The sequence below is a fragment of the Balaenoptera borealis genome (assembly GCF_965194805.1).
Source record: "Balaenoptera borealis genome assembly, chromosome: 18".
In the NCBI taxonomy this organism is placed as follows: Eukaryota; Metazoa; Chordata; class Mammalia; order Artiodactyla; family Balaenopteridae; genus Balaenoptera; species Balaenoptera borealis.
In genome coordinates this window covers 24,927,529-24,950,900 of record NC_138877.1, presented here as the reverse complement: position 1 = coordinate 24,950,900, position 23,372 = coordinate 24,927,529, and the positions used below count along the sequence as shown (strand labels likewise).

General features: G+C 37.5%; 1 protein-coding gene and 1 long non-coding RNA gene across 5 annotated transcripts in view; one reads left to right on the top strand and one right to left on the bottom strand.

The window, feature by feature from the left end:
* Positions 1–3,749: 3,749 nt before the first annotated feature.
* Positions 3,750–23,372, bottom strand: part of EPSTI1 (epithelial stromal interaction 1) — a 105,845-nt gene continuing 86,222 nt past the window's right edge. For all 4 annotated transcript variants that reach the window (XM_082365663.1, XM_082365664.1, XM_082365665.1 and 1 more), the window contains 3 exons: positions 17,012–17,085; positions 11,463–11,562; positions 3,750–4,294 (listed from right to left, as the gene is read on the bottom strand). In XM_082365663.1, coding sequence (XP_082221789.1) covers positions 4,286–4,294; positions 11,463–11,562; positions 17,012–17,085 — 183 coding nt within the window. In that variant the 3' untranslated portion in view covers positions 3,750–4,285. The remainder of the gene's footprint in view (positions 4,295–11,462; positions 11,563–17,011; positions 17,086–23,372) is intronic.
* On the top strand, positions 11,571–14,496 carry LOC309615742. Its single transcript, XR_014237039.1, has 2 exons — positions 11,571–13,859; positions 14,272–14,496. It is a non-coding gene; the product is annotated as an uncharacterized lncRNA (long non-coding RNA).

Sequence of the window (23,372 nt, the reverse complement as noted above, 5' to 3'; positions counted from 1 at the left end):
TTTGGCACAATTCTGGTTTCCAAAATATAAAAATTAAAATTTCTAACCAGTTCATAGTCCAGGGTTGATCACTCACGTAACATTTTGTGGAGAATGAGATGTCTACCCTCTGATGACTGAGTGAACAATTCCTCCAGCTCAGCTGTAGCAGTGCTCTTCGGGGAAGTAAGGGAGGCTGGAGCATGGGTATGAAGCTCTGAGTGGTAGGGCAAAGGGATTATAATAATCAGCTTACTAGAGGAAGTGCGTGTTACAGCGCAGGTCTCCCTGTATCCTCTGCCCCAGCAGATGGCACAATAACATGTAATAAATGTAATAAAATTTTTCTGCCATTTGCCTTTATCTGCTTTAAAAACCCTCAGTTTTGAGCATATGATTCTGTGAGAAAAAAAAAATCCTTTTTCTATGATCCTTTTTAAATGCCACTGTTGAACAATGGACTATTCAAAAAGAAAAGGGGTGCAACACAGAGCCTCTACCTGAAATTCCTAACGTGTACTAATTCTCTCTGTAATCCTTACAGTAACTTGAAAGGCATATTTTTTCTTCCTCAATAAGTATATTATTCATCACTCCAATCTTATTTCATGGACACTGGCCCAGAGCTACCTACTAGGTACATTGGTTCATAGAATTAAAAACAAAAAGCCCACAGCCTTCTTACTATTTTCTTCTACCTATTAATAGTTCTAACACAATGTCTGTTACCTCCTCTGGCAGCCACAGCTCCAAACACGCCCTTTCATAGGAGAAGGTCCAGCTAATCGCAGCCCATCTGTTTCATATTCTGGAAGTTAAAATTCAGCCTGCAGGCACTGTCTCTATGATTTATGTTTCCTAAAATCAATTACAAATTTTTAGCTAGAGTTATCAAAACTTTGAATTTTAACTTGAAGTTTTCATTTTTATAAATGCCAAGTGCTTTATTTTGGAGGGAAATATTTCTACATTTACTATAACTATAATGTAATTTCCTAAAGATACTTTCTAAAAGACAAACAAATCTTCAAGTTAAAAATCAGCTTAGAGAATTTTTATAATGTTTAACGAGCTCAATCTATGGAAGGAATCTAATTTTTTTCAACCTAAACAAAGTGTTTAGGGACCACAGGAAATACTTCTCCAGTGTAAAAATACATAAAACAAACCTGTGAGCTCAGGTCTATGCTATGAACGGAGTAAGATCTTCTGCCCCATATCACCCATAACTACACCCAGGAGAAGTCCTTCATTTTCTCATTGGGTGGGTTGCTGCCTTGCTGCACATTTTAAAATCTATCAACATAACACCAAGAAGAAACCACAAAGGGAAAAGATTGATACATCCCCATACACAAATATTTAAAACCCAATACTAAATTAAATACTAAATTAAAAGATTTATAAAAATTAGAATATTTGCAACGTAATATCTCAACAGAGAAATCTTTTACAAATCAACTATATACACACACACACACACACACACACACACACACGCATGCATGCACGCACACAAAAGAAGATAAAAAATGACCAGTAGACCTAAGGAAAAAGAAAAGAGGGATTAAGCTCTCCAAATGACATTTTTCACTCAACATATAAAGGAAGATTTTTTTTTTTTTACATCTTTATTGGAGTATAATTGCTTTACAATGGTGTGTTAGTTTCTGCTTTATAACAAAGTGAATCAGCTATACATAAACATATGTATATGTATCTCCTCCCTCTTGCGTCTCCCTCCCACCCTCCCTATCCCACCCCTCTAGGTGGTCACAAAGCACTTAGCTGATCTCCCTGTGCTATGTGGCTGCTTCTCACTAGCTATCTATTTTACATTTGGTAGTGTATATATGTCCATGCCACTCCCTCACTTCGTCCCAGCTTACCCTTCCCCCTCCCCGTGTCCTCAAGTCCATTCTCTACATCTATAAGCGAAGATTTTTAAAAAATAGTAATGGGATGAGGGAGGGTATAGAGCATACTTCTGGTGGCAGTAAATACTGATGTCAACTCTTGGGAAAGTAATTTAACTACATATATTAAAACCCCTATAAATGTGGATTCCCTTAAAACCACCAGTTCTAATTCAAGGTATTTGTCCTCATCCAATCATTAGACAAGTATCTGTAAGGATTTTATTGCAGGGATTTTGATACACATACAGATAAAAGTATCTGGAAGGATGCATACCAAAATACTAAGGTGTGAAGATCAACAAATAGAATCTGAAAAAAAACAATCACCAATTTTTTTCCTTTTTATTACTCATCTGTATGTCTAAAGTGTCTGTAACAAAAACTTACTACTTTTGTAACAGTTTGTCTCATTTTTATTCTCTTTTTCAGAAAATGTACTTTAAAAGCATAGAAAAGGTGATTGGAACTTTGGGATTCCTATCCAGGGTTACCCAAAAGTCAAACTGTATTCCAATCAAGAGCAGATTAAATATGAAAAGCAAAATGGTAGACTCCCTTACACAGCAACTCTTGCTTCTTTTCTGGTTACTTCTACCTACATAGAGAATTGTTCAAGGAAGATGTTTACCATCCCATATGTAGTCGAGATAATTTTGGCCATAAAGTCACAATTTTCCATACCTGCACAATGATTTTTTTTATGAGACCAGCCAGACACCTGAACAAAATCTTTGGGAATGCAGGATATGGCAGGCAGTAGAAGAGAAATTGACACCAACTTTCCTATAAGAGTCCCCAAAGTAAGAAAGTATCTCTTTCCCTTATACTGACTCCTGGTTACACACTGGAAAATAGCAGCAAGTGAGGAATGCCAAGCGTAGACACAAAAACCAGAACATGACCGTGGACTGTGAAGTAGCCAGGCTGGCAGGTGTAGGACTGAAATGGCTGCATGCCATTACAGCAGTAAAATGCCTGTGACATTCACACACTTACAATCAGTTTGGCGGTGTTTCCAACCCAGGCTGAGGGATTTCATTTTCCCCATATTAGGCAGTGACAAAGATTTCAGATGGACCAAACATTGTATATTACTGTCAACAGCACTAACGTAGGTTCTGCTGGCAGAAGTGAGGGAAACCAAGAGTGTCTGCATTATTTACTCCAAAGAAACGAGCTGAGCACCATCTGCTGTCAGCCACCACCACCCAGTGCAGCTCTTTCTGTACCACACCCTCACCCCACTTCCATGAGCTCCCCCAATCTTGGCCCAAAAACCTGAAATCCCAGTGTTTCCCTAAATATAGGTTTAGAAAGTTACTTTCAACAGAGCAGTTGGTAACACAGAAGATCTCTTAAATGCTGCAAAGTGTTGTCTACTCGTGTCCAGCTGCAAAAGTTATCTACTCTTCCAACCTTCCTTCTAAGACTAAATGCAGTGCTACAGTGCTTTGCCTACATAACGTGGGGGGATGGGGGGTGGCCAGACCATACAGTGTGGAAAACCAATATTCTCACACTAGTGTCTATAAACTGGCTCAAGGTCATAAAAGTAGAACAGGAAAGCCTACTGAATTAGTAATAGGAAATAGATTGCATGAGCAAAGACAAGTTTCCAAAATACCTACAAACCACACATGGTATCTGTGTCTAGCTGATTTTTTTCATGGCCTTTCAGGAAATGAACTGTCCCACTCTGAAAAACCAGAGGAACAGTATTAGTAAGTAAGTCAAGACCAAAGCCAAATCCAATAGTGATTATAGTACTACATTTGATCTCTATGGACTGTAAAGGAGAATATAAAAATGAGACCCCTCAAGAGCTTTTCATTAAAAAACAAACACAAGCCATTTATACAGAAGCAGTTCAAATTTTATTTATAAATTTGTTTAAAAGCATATAAAAGATTTATTTTTTTTCTTTGGCTCACATTTGTGCCCTGAATTAAGAAAGTAGGGATTCAAATCTAAAGGTGCCAAAGCTTCCCCAAACCTGATCTGAGAATTAGATAAGAATTAGCTGTTTAGAGAGACAAGCATGCAGCACCCACAGCTCTCACTAACCTGAAAGCATCAAATGATTCCCTCCTTTTCTATCTTACTAACACGTCTATAATTATACTTCCAATAAGAGGTGAAACCAATTAGAAAAATCATGCAGCATTTCACTGGCAGTAGAGATTAAATATGAGTTCAGTAATCAGCTCCTACAAACATGCATAAATAATGACAGGGAGAAACCAGTCATCCCCAGCTGCTCAGCTGAGTGGGTGGGCAGTTGAAGTCAAGGTAAAAACAGTGAGGCTGAACAAAGCTGCAAGAAGGAAAAACATCTCGTGTGGTTTTTCAAGGCCAGTTGACAAAGGCCAGATGTAAGCAAATATTTCTCATATATCCTGGAAGAAAAAGAAAACAAAAATTAGTACCAGCAACAAAATTCAAAGCCTTTGTAAATCCAAAATGAAGTTCCTCCAAAAAACACTCTGACTACCTGACTATTTTTTCAATAATTTCAAGTCCCAGTGAAATGATTTAATTTTCAAGTTCCATTTTGAGTCACAAAATGGTCTCTGTCAACAATGTAATGGCTTATTGAATGATAGCTCGTCAGCTGTGTTCTGAGAGATACGCTAACACGGGTCACAACTAATAGTGTTCACAAATACTGTCACCCACCTCCATAGTTACAGCAAGGACAGGGCAAATATAGTATGGAGCAGAGAAATTTAAATGGAACTGTATGGAGTAGAGGTGCACTGTATTATACAGCAGGAAGGTGACTTCTAAGGGGACGTTGAGGAAAGGAGATAGACTTAAATGAGTCCCCTCCCCCCACTATGTGCAAACAGTCATGACATCTCCATCAAGCCTCCCAGACTGCTGGGCCAAGGTACACCTGGGATTCAGACTATTGGTGCTCTAACATTATGGGAAACTAAAATTTCAGGTTGCCTCATGGGTCATGGCAAATGCTTAACTGCCTTTGAAGACACTGGATTCAGCGTTGCCACAGCATCTCAAAGGGTCTCACCTACTGGTATCAGAGAAAGGATCGTTTGAAGTCATTCTTTAAACATCCTACCCTAGATGCATCATGAAAAGTAATAAAGGATTCTAGAAGACCAAAAAAAATTTTAATATAAAAGCAATTTTAAATTATCAAAGAATATGGTACTATGGAGAACAGTATAGAGCGTCCTTAAAAAACTAAAAATAAATTACATATGATCCAGCAATCCCACTCCTGGGCATATATCCGGAGAAAACTATAATTTGAAAAGATACATGCACCCCATTGTTCACTGCAACACTATTTACAATAGCCAAGACATGGAAGCAACCTAAATGTCCATCGACAGAGGAATGGATAAAGAAGATGTGGTACATATATACAATGGAATATTACTCAGCCATAAAAAAAGAATGAAATAATGCCATTTGCAGCAACATGGATGGACCTAGAGATTATCATGCTAAGTGAAGTAAGTCAGACAAAGACATATATCATATGATATCACTCATATGTGGAATCTAATTTTTTAAAAATGAACTTACTTACAAGACAGAAGCCGACTTACAGATATCTAAAACAAATTTATGGTTACCAGAGGGAGGGGAAGGGATAAATCAGGAGCATGGGATTAACACACACTACTATATATAAGACAGATAACCAACAAGGACCTACTGTATAACACAGGGAACTCTACTCAATATTCTGTGATAATCTATATGAGAAAAGAATCTGAATAAGGATGAATACATGGGGGCTTCCCTGGTGGCGCAGTGGTTGAGAATCTGCCTGTCAATGCAGGGGACACGGGTTCGAGCCCTTGTTTGGGAAGATCCCACATGCCGTGGAGCAACTAGGCCCGTGAGCCACAACTGCTGAGCCTGCGCGTCTGGAGCCTGTGCTCCACAACAAGAGAGGCCGCGATAGTGAGAGGCCCGCGCACCACGAGGAAGAGTGGCCCCCACTTGCCGCAACTAGAGAAAGCCCTCGCACAGAAACGAAGACCCAACACAGCCATAAATAAATAAATAAATAAATAATTCCCATTTAAAAAAAAAAAAGAATGAATACATGTATAGGTATAACTGAATCATTTTGCCATACATCTGAAACTAACACAACGTTGTAAATCAACCATACTCCAATAAAATCTTTAAAAAATGAAAATTATAAATAAATAACCAAAGAACAAATATGTATTAAGTAACCTGAGAAGAATGTGATTTAAATTAGAAAAAGCTTTAAAAATAAAGATCAGTCTAATTTTTCTACCCAAAATATGCTGATCAAAGGCCTACTACTTAAGTGTCTATATGATGTTTCAAGAAACAAGTTTTTCTTTCTTTGGCTTTCATCATAGTTTTATCATATTTTCTGCCTCCCTCCTTTCTTTCTCTGTCTTTGGCTTTTTACTGATTCCAACATATCCTCCAAGCCGCATCTGTGAGCTCTCCTCTCATTCCTTGTAGGAGCTCAATTGTTATCTACCAACTTCTAAACAAATGCCACATTCTAAATATATTCTGTATACTAACCTCTTGTCCACTTGTTATTTATAAAACATATCCACAATAAAAGTTTAGTTTATAACTTTTCTTATTTTTGTATGGTGTCCTTTGATGAACAGATGTTTTATTTTAATGTATATTTATCATTTCTTTTTAGTTTATACCTTGGGTCTTATGAAATCCTCCCTAGCTCAATTTTATAAATAGTCTATTTTCTTCTAGAATTTAAAAAGTCTTCCTTTCTATTTATAAGCTTTACTCTACCTGGAATTGATTTTTTTTATGATTTCATGTGGGTACTCAATTGTCCCAACAGCATTTGTTGAAGAGTCCATTTTCCCCTGATGATGGGCTCTGCCTTTTGTCATACAACAAAATTCTAGAAATAGTTGGGCCTGCCTGTGCCAATTCTATACCATATTAAATATTTTATTAAGTCCCATATGTACTTCTGTATTTTTAGGAGTGAACTGGCTATTCTTGGTTCTTTGCTCTGATTAGAATTTAACTAAATCAACAGATTATTTGAGAGCTCATTCTTATCCATTAACTAGGTAAAACACCATTTATTTATTTATTCCTTAATGTCTTTCTATAAAATTTTATAGGTATTTTAAAGGTAATATACATCTTTGGTTTTACCTTTTTATTAGGTTCTTTTGTTGATTCTCCACGTGTAGAGACAAAGTTAGTTCTTATATATTGATCCTATATCTACCAACATGGCTAGGCCCTTGTTTATTCTAATAATTTTAATATAAATTCTTTTGGATTTTCTAGGTAGATAATTGTATCATCTGTGATTTATAAATTTTTTCCTTGTCAATGCTTATATCTGATTCAAAAGAAAAGCTTTTGATGTGTTTTTATTATAGAACTTTGATCCCTGTATTAGCTAAAGAAATTTCTTTTCTATTCCTAGTTTGCTAGAAGTTTTTACTGCAAATGAGTATTGAAACTTATCAAATGCTTTCTCTGTATCTATTGAGATGATCATATGGTGTTTCTCCTATAATTTATGAGGTAAATTATCTCGGAGATTTTTCTGGGTTTTTTTTTTATTTGTGATAAGCCAAGCTTGTACTTCTGGGGTGAATATAATTTGATAAGGATATACTATGCTTTTTTAAAGAAATTCATTATTGAATCTGTCAAAATTGTGTTGTGATTTTTTTAATCTATATTTATGAATGAGACTGGCCTATAATTTATTTTCTATATAGTCTTTGATTTTGATTCACAGTTCCATTCACCTGCTTAATCCTTTGGAAGAATACTCCCTCCTTTTCATTTATCTGGAAAACATTCTAGACATTTGGAATAATCTGTTTCTTGAACATTTAGTAAAACTTTTCTGTAATATGTGTAGGCCTGATTTTTATTTTATGGGAAGACAGTAACTAATCTAGATATGGTTTAAATCATTTTGAATTCCCACCAACAAAGTGTGAAAGAAACTGTTTCCCCAGTCTTGCCAACAGAGTATGTTGTCAGTCTCTTGTGCTTTGCCAAATAATAGATGAAAAATGATATTTTGGTTTAGTTCTTAATTTGTATTCTTTTTGTTATAAATTCATTGGGTGCTTTAATTTCAAAGATTATATTTTTTTTATTCCTAGAAGTTCTGTTTTGGTCTCTTTGAAATCTTCCTGGTTGTCTTTATCTCTTGTTTTTGCTCATCATTTCAAATCCAATATTTATTCCATCAAGTGTTTTATACATAGTTATTTTAAATTCAGTACCTAATCATTTTAGTATATCAAATCATTTGGTTCTAAATCTGTCATTTTGGTGACCTCAGCCACAACCACATGTTTCCCTGTGCTTGTGGTAAGTTCCAGTCACTGTGTTATGCTTGGGATATATCAGTGAACAAAACAGTCAGAGGGCCCTGCTCTGATGGAAGATGGAACATAAATTACCACAGGGAGAGAATAAGAGTAATTAGTCAACAAAACATCTAAGAAAATGATGTTAGAAGTTGCAGAGTGCTATTGAATAAAGAAATGGAGACTGCAAAGAGAATGACAAGAGCCTGGGGTAAGGGCACAGGTGGCAGCATTAAATGAATGGCCAAAGAATTCTTGGAACTCAAGAAAATACTTGAAAGAGAACAAATCATTTGGATACTTTGGAGAAGAGTATAGAGGGAGCAGCCAGTTCTTAAGTTTTCAAAGAACAGCCAGAAAGCTGGCATGGCTGGGAGGAATGAGGAAGAAGGGCAGTAGGAGGAGAGTGCCAGAGGAGTAGAGTGGGGTGTAGATCATGGAGCCCCTGTAAGGATTAGTAAATACAAATCCTTTGGCTTTTACTCTAAGGACTTTGGCTTTTACTCCAAACATTTGGAGAGTTGTCAGAGCCATTGGAGAGGCAGAGGAGTGACAGGATCTGACTTATTTTTCAGTCTCATATTGAGAACAGACTCTAGGTGGGTAAGTGTGGAAGCAAGGAAACCATCGAGGAGACTACTTCAAGAATTGAGATGAGCAGTGATAGAGGATGGGATCTATTTTGAAGGAAGAGTCAAGAAGATTCGCTGATGGGTCAGCTGTGAGGATGTGAGAGATGGGTTGTACTGTTATGCAAACAGGAAAAAGTGAAGATAGAGCATTGGGGTAAAGAGGATCAAAGGTGAAGTTTTAGACATGTTAAGGTTGAACTGTCTTAGACATGCAAGTAGGGATGTTGGGTAGACAAATGGATCTGCAAGTCTAGAGGAAGAGGTCTAGGCTGGCAATTGAAATTTGGGAGTACAGAGCATATTGGTATTTAATTTCATGAGAATGAATGGGGCCATGAAGGTATTAAATAAATGTAAAGAAGATGGTCCAAGGTGGATCCCTGAGGCACTCCAGTGTTAAGAGGACAGAAAGATACCGGGGATTCAGCAAAGGAGAATAGAAAGGAGTGGCCACTGAAATAGGTGGAAACCCAGGAGAGTACAGTGTCCCAGAAGCCAAGAAAAGAAAGAGGTTCAAAGAGGAGGCAGTGATTCACCATGACAAATGATGCTGATCGGTCAAAAGATGAAAATTGAGAAATAACCATTTGATTTGTAATGCAGACAATGTCAGTAACCATGAGAAGAACATTGTGGTTAGACAGTTATGGTCTAAATTCCGATTAGACTGGGTTTAAGAGAAAAGGGAGGAAAGAAATTGGAGACAGACAGATACCTCAAAGTTTTTCTCTAAAGGGGAACAAAGAAACAGGACAGTAGCAAGAGGGAAAGGGGCTTCAATATATAATGTATATTTATTTAAGTTTTCTGCTGATGGGAATTTTCTAGTCAAGATGACAGCTGACAGTTCAGGAGAGAGAGAAGAACGTTGTTAGAACAAAGTCCCCCAGTAGGAGGAGGAGATAGAATCTGGTCCATAAGGAAAAGCAGACATAGAGGAAGAGATGTGTGTAGGTAAGTGAGGTGGAGATGGGAGACTGAGCAAGTTCTCACCTTTGTGTCACTGCTTCTTTCACACAAGGGAAAAGCCAATATCCACTTTGGACTTGGATATGCCTGTCTTACTAAGGAATCTTCAGTCATCCTCACTCACATCACATCATGAGAAAGCAATGTTCCGCTCTTTTTATCTGTGAGGAACCTAAGTGGAGATTCACAGCTCACTTACCTAAGACCTACCAATAGTCAGTGGTGAGCCAGACTCCCATATCCTCATTCTCCTAACAGCAGCCCATGCAGTATTCATTTACTCTCTCCCATCATCTTCCCTTCAATCCCAGGTATTTTTCTACATATATGTACCTTCTAAATTGGTGGGGGGGAATTATTAAGTAGAGGAGAAAATGTACAGCAAGTTTCCAAGTCCTGTCCAAAATCTGAGTTTCAATCACATTTCACAACTTATAAATTCTGTAAACTTGGATAGTCTTAAATTCACAATGCCCTATTTTCCACATGATTCCTACTCACTTATTCTTATGTCAGTAATTTGTCAATTTCACACAAGATGCAAAGATACTGTGTTTTGATTCTTTTTTCTGTCTTGTACATTGTCCCTATTCTGAATCCATAGTGATACACATGAGCATACATTATAAATAGACACATCCACTGTGCATTCTCTACAAATTTGCCTACACTTAATTATCTTCAATATATATATACATTTTTGAAATCTATCCATAAATTTTAACCACTAGATGCATTCCAAGGAAACATGCATATAAGATTTTTAACAGATTGTATTCTCAAAAATGATCTTTTGTCCATCAAGTATTTGTTAAGGGGTGATTTCCTCTAGAGTTTCCAGGTCAGCAAGCATTTGATTACTTTGTTGTATTTTACCAGTTTAAAGGTTTCTATCCGTTCTTTTTTTTTTTGAGTAGGTACATATGCACTTGGGCTTCAATTAAATTGTAGAACCCACTGTAGTTAGTTTTGATTCTGTACACATTGCAAACCCCACAATTCCATACATTCCAAAGCTTTGGTGCTGTTTCAATAATATATTGTGCACACAAAACACATTACACACATATTACAACACAGTTGCAAGGTTTTCTTCACGGAAATCTGTAAGAACATTTCATTTTCAAAAAGTGCATTTAGCTGTAGGGGTTTTTAAAAATCATTTTGTAGTGAAAAATTAAATGCTGGTTTCTTTGACCTGCTAGTTTCACTGTAAGAATATATTACAAGAGAATGCTTACTATTTTTATAACCATATTTCGCTGAAAATCTTCCTGAAAAAAAATGTTCATTTGTTTTTGTTTTAGGTCTGGGCAAAGGGTGATTTTTTAAAAAGCCTTGCAGTCCAGGCAATCACACAGCAAACAAAGGGCAGGTGTCATTTTTTATTGTGATTGGCATTGACTGGAGCTGAAATCAGGACCTTCTCCATCTCTCAGAAGCTATTGTGGAATTTACAGTAATCACCCTGGCTGACTGTCCATCACACAGCTGAATAGCACGCCAAAAAAAAATAGTATCTGGGGAGAAGGCCACAACATATTTTTAAAACTCTCATTGTTTTCATTCTTCAACTTTGAAAGAAATTTTTTTAGAAAAGAAAAAAAACTCACCCAGCTGTTACCACTATTCATATTCCAATTGCCTCCAAAGTGCTGAAGGCCACCTGGTTGACTTTCACCTTGGAGTCGGTCCAGAAAAGCATTATTTACCCTTTAAAACAATGAAAAATGTGTGTAAGTGGAAAGCTTGCTGCAGGCCTGAGAGATTTCTGAGAACCTAATGTGCTGTCTGAACGGACTGTGGGGACTGCTGCCCCCATTCAGCTCAGAAGAAATCTACAGACACTTCTTTTCACATTAACCATACGACACGCTGTGAACAGTCCTCTGGTGGAGCTGGTGCCAGTCTTGGCTCAGGCCAAAAGGGGCATAAATTCTTAACTTCAGAGTTTCACTTACCCACCTCTACCAGTTCTACAAGAGCCTTGGTCACCCAAGCATCCATACCCCTCAGGGCCATGCCAGGAGTGAACCCCAGAAGCTGAGGAAAGATGGAAGCTTCAGCAAGAACTAAAACATAAAGAGAAACCAAACATAGCTCTGTGGTGCTCTTTTTACAAGACAGATGTCCCCTCCCATATATCCTGTACCCCACTGCCAGTCTTGCTAAGGTAAATCCCATTAGTGAAAAGTAGAAGGAAAATAGGAAGAGAGTGTGGGAAAAGGGAAATATCAGAAGAAGGAAGCCCAAGCTTTCAAAAGAAGGGAGGGGTACATTTTTCCCTGATGTTCGGTCATACTTGCAGCAACCAATTTCAGAAATTAAGTTTAACATATAGGAGGTAAAACGATAAAGAAAGGCAAGAAGTGATTATCATAAGGGTCAGGATAAGGTTACCTGTAGGATGATGGTTATATTCTATTCCTGGAGCTGGTTACCTGGATGTCCATTTTATAATTAATCATCCTAAATATTCGTTTCATGGACTTTCTGTGTGTTATATCTTACAATTTTTGAATTTAAAAAAGAAAAAGGCCACACCATGCTCTGAGTTGCCCATGTATGGCTGAGTAGAGTCAGGGACGTGGTGGCTGGAGAAATAGCATTGTAACAGGTACCCTGTGATGTGAACGGATTATTGAGGAATAGTGTCATGAAGACCATAAGCTTCTCAGCAGAAACAAGAGTGCCTGGAGCACAGCACCCACTCAATCCATGCTTGTGAAAGGGAGGATAGGCAGGACCCAGTCAAGTTAGCCTCCTTTTTAGTCATGAAGTTTAGCGAATCGTGGTCATGGTGGGTGGCTGTAAGTCAGCGACTGTGCGAGATTTTGGAACTTTGAGGATAATGACTGCGGAGTGGCAAAGTCAGAGGCTGGGGGTTTGCCTAGCGGTCTTGCTCAGTGTGCCAGCTAAAATGCCAACTGCATGTTGACCCAGGTTAGTCTCTGGCTTATGGGGTTGCTGTTTTCTCCTCAACTCCAAGCCGCGTCTGGCAGTGGTCACATCTTAGTTATTAGAAGGCTTTTTTTTATCTCTCACCATAAAATCTACCCAGGTGCCATATTCTGGTCAGACTGGTTCACTGCAGAACTGAATGTTTAAGTCACCTTTTCTAGACCTCTCAGCATGCAGATCGAAGTAAGATACTTGAGCTGGAGACTTGAATATTAAGGAAGACAGAACTGACCTTGATCCCTCTAAAACTACACAACCAATGGTATTCTGGATGGTCCATATGCCTGGGGCTGTTTTTATCCAGTCTTTTTGTCAATAACAAAGATGGGCTTTCCCTCAATATCCCCCATCCCACCCCACCTCCAATCCACTCGAATTCTTGTTGGCTCCATCCACTAAACACATCCTGAATCACCCATTTCTTTTGATGACCACCATTCTAGTCCAAATCCCTATCCTCTCTCATCCTGCTTCTGCTTCCACTCCTGCCCTCTGCAATCTGTTCGCCATACAACCACCTTACTAAATTATAAAAGGGATCATGCCTTCTGGAATTTTGTTTAAAACCCTCCCATGACTCCTATTAGTCTTAGAATAAAATCATTGGCTTACAGAATCTTCTATTTCCTGCCTACCTTTCTTACCTCATGTTGTATTATTCTCTTCCTCACCATCTATAATCAAATCATTTGGGACTCAAAAAGACCAAGCTCATTCCTGATTTAGGGCCTTTGCTTTTGTTCCTATGCTTGATAAGAGGGGACATTCCATTGTATGTTTTGCACCCCCCAACTCTATGTGACCGGCTTTTGTTTTTGGATGTCACCTCTTCATTGAGGAACTATCGTCTCCAGTCTCTCCCTTAACATCACTCTGTGACGTGGTCCTCCTGGTGTGTATCACTGTCTGAAATAATCTTGCCGTTAAATTGTTGACTTCTGTTTCTTTCCTCCAGATTGCAAATTCCATGCAGTCAGGGACCTTCTGTGCCTTGTTTATGCCTATTCCCAGTGCCTAGAACAAAGCCTTCACAGAGTGTGCCCTGATATGTAAGAGGTGAATGAATGAATTGTCCAGGTGCATGGTCCCCACCTCGGCCTGCTTCTGTGACTGCAGCTGCATTGTGAAATTACCCATGGTAGTGAATGTAGTTCATTGTCCACTGCACTCAATTCACTCAAACACTTTGAAGATGGATGACTTGTGATGCACACAAGGTGATGTGATTCACTTTTAAGCATGTTACTAAGAGGACAGCAGAGTGGGTCAACTAGAGATCATGGGTGGTAAACAGATTACCTTTTTCAATTTCTATCAAGAATTTGTAATAGGGAAGAATCTTTTGTATTCTACTACAAGTTAATCACTAAAGGGATGTTGCCTATAAGCTTAAATTATACAGAATGGCCCATTTTTGAGAACCCTTCCTCTCAGATAATGAGGTAAAATACCTTTGTTTAGCTCACAGGAAACATGCTGACCAGGCCCACCTGTGAATGACTGCAGGGAGGAAGAAATTAACACATCCCCTCTGGAGGCTGATGGAACCAGGAAACGTTTGACTTTACTCCCTCCCCTTTTAGTATAAAAGAAGCCTGAATTCTAACTCAGGCAAGATGATTCTCTGGGACACGAGTCCACCATCTTCTCAGTTTGCCGGTTTCCGAATAAAGTCGCTATTCCTTGCCCCAGCACCTCGTCTCTGATTTATTGGCCTGTCATGGGACGAGAAGTACGAGCTTGGACTCAGTAACAAATTCAAATAGGGGAAAAAAGTACCAGTTTATATTTTTGTTTACTAGTGTTAGAAAATACATACATTTCATTGCTGTCAACCTAGTGCTGTGAATTTTCTTCTAAGGATTAACTTGGATAAAAACTATTGTTCAAGGATGGTTCAAGTTTCAATAAATCAGTTCAGTTCATTCCAATTTCCAGCTTGTGGCCCAGATCCTTTCAAGTCCTTGACCCCAGTGCTCTGTCTTTTCCCACTGGAGCTTCAACTTTCTTCTCTTACTCAAAAAGTTACACTGGGTCAGGTTCAGGTGCAATCAGGTTCAATCATTATGGGATTCATTGTAAAGCTTATTAGGAATCTACAAGCTTTCTATTATAAAACTCAGGGCTGCACTTTCTGCTATGTGAACTTCCAAACAGTGGGAAACACATTGTCTTTTTGTCTCCAATAAAATTATGTCCCTGGAGAAAACCTAACTTATGTCCCGTATGCTCAAACTACATAGTTTGTATTGTTGCCCTCAGCAGGAATGGACACAGCTATTTTATTCATTAAGAGACAACTGGGGCTTCCCTGGTGGCGCAGTGGTTGGGAGTCTGCCTGCTAATGCAGGGGACACGGTTTCGAGCCCTGGTATGGGAGGATCCCACATGCCGCGGAGCGGCTGGGCCCATGAGCCACAACTACTGAGCCTGCGCGTCTGGAGCCTGTGCTCCGCAACAAGAGAGGCCGCGATAGTGAGAGGCCCGCGCACCGCGATGAAGAGTGGCCCCCACTCGCCGCAACTGGAGAAAGCCCTCGCACAGAAACGAAGACCCAACACAGCCAAAAATAAATAAATAAAATTAAAAAAAAAAAAGAGACAACTGAATGAGTATTTTCATATGATAACATAGAAAAGCTCACTATAAACTCCAAAGGACAATACAAACATAAGCTTTTATCAAAAACTGATAGCATAAAATATGTTTAAAGACTTGATCAGTTGTTTCAAAACTGATTACTGAGTTTATTATCCAGAGAGATTTCCTATTGGATTAAATTTGGATCTACATTTAACTAGAATCAATAGAAAGAATAGGAGGTGTAGGAAATAAATAGTGCCACCAATATTTAGGTATTCAGCAATAAGGAAATAAAGAATAAGGGTCAAGGTTCCTGTAACAAAAAAGTAACCTTTTCCACCTCTAATCAAATAACGCATTTTTATTGGGTGCCCATTGAAGATTAATTTCTTAGCAATGGGACCTATTAATGTGACATACCACTATCTCTAAAATGCTTAAAGCTTTATAATCCAACTCTCAGAAATTCAGAGAAATAACTGGCTACTACTAACCAGTGTTATAGAAATACAATATCAGGTTTTTTAATAGGAAGACTTTTAAAGAGAAAAAAAAAGTAGAAGACTAAACTAATTCATGACCTACTTTATTATAAAATAGGTAGCAGTAACGGTTCCCCTTTACCCAACAAAATAGTCAGTGTATCAGAGTTTTTATGTTTCCTTATAACCAGAGAAGAACACATAAATTCACATTTGATATTTTAAAACTGTTCTGACTGGGCTATGGAAGCTGAATAATCCAGTCAAAATAATATGAGTACACATCCACAGTTGGCAGCTGCAGCAGAATTGGGAGCTTCCATTAACACTTTTTAAAGTCTCATTTACAAAATGAAACCACCACAATTTTAAAATACACTTTAGTGATAGTGGGAAGGTTAAACACATAAATGAAGCCAGTCAGTTTCAAAAGAATTTGCTCCTTTAAATCATGAAAGCCTTTACATTAAATTCTCCTCCTGAGACAATCACACTGCAGTAAACTCAAATAACACAACTGCTCCCTAGGAAAATCTAGAATAATGATATCTATGGTAGTTATTAGCACTGGTCCAACATCAACATGATATTCTGGGTACTCTTACTGCCTGACATTAGAAATAAGACAGAGACTATTTCCACTATTAAAAATTACTTACTGGTTCTATTTTAAGATTTTTTCCCTAATATGTTAGTCAACATAAAACAACTTTAATGGTAGTTCTTGTCTGAGCTTTTATATTCAAGTGTGAGTATCTTACCATCTATACTAGTTCAATCATTCTAAAGTAGTCTACAAATGGTAAAGCATCATATCAAAGGATTAATATGCTTTGTTCCATGGGGGGAAAATTAAGTATGACCTAAATAAACATATAGCTTGAGAGCTGATTCCACTTTCTAGCGTCAATTTATGCCACCAGTTCAGAAAAATTGGATATTGTATGTGTATGTGTGTGTGTGCGCGCATAGCAGCTGGCATCCTCACACATACCACACCCCAATAATATAAAGATTAAAAGGTAATATAGATTCCAAAACTGTATTCAATATTACTTTAGTGTTTTCCCAAAACATTGAAAAAACTTTATAGGTAGTGTTTTAACCAAGGATGCTTATTTTATTGCCATTTATACCTCCTGTGTTCAGCCTGGTGGATTCTGGCTCTTTCTTCCTCCTGTTGCTCTCGTTTAAATTCCAGTAATTCACTCTAGGAACAATGAAATTTTAAAATATGGTTTTCAGTTAACATGGTTGTACAGAAGACACCCAAATCAATTAAATATTTGACCTTAGCTGGTACAATATTTCATTTTTGAAACTTTTACTTAAGTACCATTTCCATGTGAAATTATTTTCTTACATAACCAGGTAGCAAAAATAATTGTGCCTTAGTCAAATAATAACTCTGTGAGTGTAAAATCGTGAGATTAAAAAGCCAATGTGCATGTTCAAGATATGAGACCATTCAGTACAACATAACACAGAGGAAAACACAATGTGAGCCAAACTCACCTGTGTCTTACAAAGAAAAACAAAACAAATTAGTTCCTTAACGAATGTTACACAGTACTATTTCTTGGTAATTTCTCTAGCTTCTTTTTCCCAACAAATTCATGGCTACTTACAAATACATATTGGACTTGATTCTGTAGAGCAATTCCAAAAACACTTTCCATTTTGGAGAATAATACTCACCTATCATTGACTGGTTACTTCATATACTAGCAGAACTTTGGACTCCCTGGAGAGGATACTTTGCTTCAAATAGGAGATCATGTTACTAAAACTAAATCTCTAGCTTCTGACATTCTAATTATCTTCTTGGAAGAGGCAACAACTTCCACACTCAGTTACTGTATTTACAGTATTAAACCAAAGAACTAGGTGCCAGAGAATCTCAATACTCAACTGTGTACATCTTGAGGCAGACCAAGTTATAACCTCATGTCAAAGACAGAAAAAGGCAGAGGGAAGTTATCAGGCCCATGTCATAAGTTAGTGCCTAAGTCAAAGAGGTTTTCTGAGAGAGAAAATATTGTCACCTCTTGATAAACACATACCAACACATGTATTTTTTTAACCCCCAAACTTCCATGATGAAAAGTATAAAATAAATTCAAAGTTCAGATTGACACTTTATTCTTTTAACTATACTCAAAGGCCTTCCAACATTCTATAGCCTCCAGAATAAAAAGACTGGTTTCTTATACTGTGATAATCCAAATATGCTACTCATTAATCCCTAAAGCACATTATTTAATTCTAATTTCCACCTAGCACCAATGACAAGGGTAAAATTGGAGACTTTTCTAAATAACTGAATAATATTCATTCAGCCACTTCATAAGTACTTATTAAATACTGAGATGCCAAGCCTTGTGCTAGACACTCATTCTCTACAATGGCATAAAGTCTTTCATTTTAATTTTTGTCGCTATATGAACATAGTTTAAAAGTCTACCAAGCAACAGTACTACTTATACTAGGCTTATATTAAAATAAAAGAAGCTCCAGTCCTCCCCCTCACCCACACAATCACGTTCAATTTTTGTGTGTGGTTTCATCTGTCAATAACCTCTTCAAAACATGAATATTCTTCTATTTCTTAATTTTTTAAAAAAAATAGTAACTTTTTTGACTTCCTACCATGGAGAAGATTTATATCTCTATTACTACCTCCATCCCAATTCCAACTTCCCTTCCTGGTACACCACCATCCTCATCCCTCATCCTTACAACTTTTTTTTTTTTTTTAACTTTCAGTGAGGTGGGGGAAGGGTCCTAGGGGTCTTACCATTCCTGAGTTAGATTTCCAAGTCATCCTTTTTTCAACCCTAGCCCTCAGAGATACCAGGTGCCTCCAATTCCACACTTGTATCGGGACTGCTTCAACTTCAGTGTTACCACTTCTTGAAAATGAGTTCTGCCTTTTCCTGCTCTACTTTCCAGCCTGAACTTGTGCTGATATCCTGTTGTTTTTTTGTTCTTTGTTTTTTTGCTGCAGCCTCCTGGCCTGTTCTTTTGTTCTACATACTGGCTTATTGTGCTTTTTTAAAAAACATTTCGTGTATTGTGTTTTTAGTGGGATTTGGTGAAACAGGGACTGGAGATAAGCAAATGAAATATTTTGAAAGTGCAGTGTTTAACCAGAAGACCTTAACATTTTCAAACAAAAATTACACCAGAATTCTGTTACTTGATCCTCACAACAATTCTCAAAGGTAGGCAGGTAAATAAAGTGTTATTTGATGAATGAATGGATGAGCATTATTATGCTTGTTTCATAGATGAGGAAACAAAGGATCAGAGACTCAGTTTAAGTATTTTATCAAATGCTAAGTGGCTCCTAAGTAGCAAAATAAAGACTAGAGCTTAGACTTTTTTTGTTATCTAATCTTCTGTAAAAATGCATCCAAAATAGGCAGTTAAGATTAAGGATAACTTGTCAGTAGTTAATAAACAGCCATATCTAGAACTATAGGGCCCATTTACACTCAAAAGTTCTAGTATATCCTATCTAACCTAAGTTCAAATGTAAATCCCGGGAGGGCAGGCGTTCCCAAGATGGCAGCCCGCAGGTCGTGGCATTTGAGAGCGAGGGCACCACCTGTGCTCCAAGCGAGGTGCCCGTAGGCGGCCTGCCATCAGAAGCCGTGTCTGGGACATCCCCCATGTATGCACTCAAGCCTTTTAAAGATATTGGGAGATGTGAATAGGAGCTTTCTCAGATAGTGTATGAATAACTCATTTAAGGGGCCATCAGGACCTCATGGAGTTTGAGCGTGGACCGTTACCTCGCAGAGCAGGGAGCCTCCCAAACAGCGACTGCAGACTGCATGCTGAGTACCAGCAGGTAAAATACTTGTACACTGAAAACTACAAAACATGGATGAAAGAACTGAAAAAGAAACAAATAAAAGGAAAGATATCCTGTGTTCGTAGATTGGAAGAATTAATATTAAAATGTCCACACTACCCAAAACAACCTATAGATTCAATGCTATACCCACCAAAATTCCAATGGCATATTTTACAGAAATAGAAAAAAACAATCCTAAATTCATCTGGAATCACAGAAGACCCAGGATAGTCAAAGTGATCTTGAGGAAGAAACACAAAGCTGGAAGCACCACACTTCTTGATTTCAAAATATTTTGCAAAACTACAGTAATTAAATTAGTAATGTACTGGCATAAAGACAGACATATAGACTAATGGAACAGAATACAGAGCCCAGAAATAAACTCATGCATATACTGTTACTAATCTTTGACAGGGGTGCCAAGAACACACAATGGGGAAATGTTGTCTCTTCAACAACTGGTGTTAGGAAACTGGATATCCACATACAAAAGAATCAGATTGGACCCCTGACTTAAACCATACACAAAAATCAATGCAAAATGGATTAGAGACCTAAACATAAAACGTGTAACTGTAAAACTCCTAGAAGAAAGCGTAACAGAAAAGCTATTTGACATTGGTCTTGGAAATGATTTCTTGGATGTGACACCAAAGTACAGGCAACAAAAGCTAAAATAAACAAGTAGGGTTACATCAAACTAAAAAGTTTCCATACAGCAAAGGAAACAATCAACAGAATGGAAAGCCAAGCTACAGAATGGGAGAAAGTATTTGTAAACCATGTTTGGTAAGGGGTTAATGTTCAAAATAAATAAGGAACTCCTACAAATCAATAGCCAAAAATAAATAACCCAGTTTTTTAAATGGGCAAAGGTCTTAAATGGACATTTATCCAACGAAGACATGCAAATGGCCAACAGGTATATGAAAAGATGCTCAATATCATTAATTATCAGGGAAATACAAATCAAAACTACAATAAGATATCACCTCACATCTGTTAGGATAGCAAATAAAGGGTAAGTGTTGACAATGTTGTGGAGAAACAGGAACCCTTGTTCATTGTTGGTTGGGGAATGGCAAAGGGTATGGAGGTTCCTTTAAAAATCAAAAATAGAACTACCATATTATCCAGCAATCCCACTTCTGGGTATGTATCCAAAAGAACTGAATTCAGGATATCAAAGAGATATCTCCAGTCGCATGTTCTTTGTATCACTATTCATAGTAGCCAAGATACAGAAAAAACCTGAGTGTTCATCAGTAGATGAATTAATTTTTAAAAGTTAGTATGTACATAGGATGGAATATTATTCAGGCTTTAAAAGAAGGAAACCCTGCAATATGCAACAATGTGGATGAACCTTGAGGACATTTGCTAAGAGAAATAGTGGTTGTCATGAGCTAGGGGGTGGGGGATATGGGGAGTTGTTATTCAGTGTGTATAAAGTTTCAGTTATGCTATATTAATAAGATATAGAGATTTGCTGTACAACATTAATAAGTTATAGAGATCTGCTGTGTGGCTATAGTTAACAATATAGTATTGTGCACTTCAAAATTTAAGAGGATAGATCTCATGTTAAATGTTGTTATCACAAAAACAAAGGGACACAAGGAAACTCTGGGAGCTGTTGAATATGTCTTTTACCTTAATTGTGGTGATGGTATCATGGGAGTATGCATATGTACAAACTCTTCAAATTATATACATTTAATATGTATAGTTCTTTGTAATCAATTATACTTCAGTAAAGCTGTTTTTAAAAAGAAAAAAAAAAAACAAAACCTAAATCCCTCTTGTCAAAGGATGCTAATTCTTCCCACATGTATTAACCCATTTCTCCAAGGAGCAACTTCTAATATCCAACCCATTCTAAGTTGATAATATGAACCCTGAACAAACTAAACTCATCAGTTCTAGATACGAGACAAAAGATTTTGTTACCACTGCAACAAAAAGAATAAAATACCTAGGAATAAACCTACCTAAGGAGACAAAAGACCTGTATGCAGAAAACTATACGACACTGATGAAAGAAATTAAAGATGATACAAATAAATGGAGAGATATACCATGTTCTTGGATTGGAAGAATCAACATTGTGAAAATGACTATACTACCCAAAGCAATCTACAGATTCAATGCAATCCCTATCAAACTACCACTGGCATTTTTCACAGAACTAGAACAAAAAATTTCACAATTTGTGTGGAAACACAAAAGACCCCAAATAGCCAAAGCAATCTTGAGAAAGAAAAACGGAGCTGGAGGAATCAGGCTCCCAGACTTCAGTCCATACTACAAAGCTACAGTAATCAAGACAGTATGGTACTGGCACAAAAAGAGAAATATAGATCAATGGAACAGGATAGAAAGCCCAGAGATAAACTCACGCACATATGGTCACCTTATCTTTGATAAAGGAGGCAAGAATATACAATGGAGAAAAGACAGCCTCTTCAATAAGTGGTGCTGGGAAAACTGGACGGCTACATGTTAAAGAATGATTTTAGAACACTCCCTAACACCATACACAAAAATAAACTCAAAATGGATTAAAGACCTAAATGTAAGGCCAGACACTATCAAACTCTTAGAGGAAAACACAGGCAGAACACTCTATGACATAAATCACAGCAAGATCCTTTTTGACCCACCTCCTGGAGAAATGGAAATAAAAACAAAAATAAACAAATGGGACCTAATGAAACTTCAAAGCTTTTGCACAGCAAAGGAAACCATAAAAAAGACAAAAAGACAATCCTCAGAATGGGAGAAAATATTTGCAAACGAAGCAACTGACAAAGGATTAATCTCCAAAATATACAAGCAGCTCATGCAGCTCAATATCAAAAAAACAAAAAACCCAATCCAAAAATGGGCAGAAGACCTAAATAGACATTTCTCCAAAGAAGATATACAGATTGCCAACAAACACATGAAAGAATGCTCAACATCATTAATCATTAGAGAAATGCAAATCAAAACTACAATGCGATATCATCTCACACTGGTCAGAATGGCCATCATCAAAAAATCTACAAACAATAAATGCTGGAGAGGGTGTGGAGAAAAGGGAACCCTCTTGCACTGTTGGTGGGAATGTAAATTGATACAGCCACTATGGAGAACAGTATGGAGGCTCCTTAAAAAACTAAAAATAGAACTACCATACGACCCAGCAATCCCACTACTGGGCATTTACCCTGAGAAAACCATAATTCAAAAAGAGTCATGTACCGCAGTGTTCATTGCAGCTCTATTTACAATAGCCAGGACATGGAAGCAACCTAAGTGTCCATCGACAGATGAATGGATAAAGAAGATGTGGCACATATATACAATGGAATATTACTCAGCCACAAAAAGAAACGAAATTGAGTTATTTGTAGTGAGGTGGATGGACCTAGAGTCTGTCAACAGAGTAAAGTAAGTCAGAAAGAGAGAAACAAATACCGTATGCTAACACATATATATGGAATCTAAAAAAAAAAAAAAAAAAAAAGGTCATGAAGAACCTAGGGGCAAGACAGGAATAAAGACACAGACCTACTAGAGAATGGACTTGAGGACACAGGGAGGGAGAAGGGTAAGCTGTGACAAAGTGAGAGAGTAGTAGTGTATAT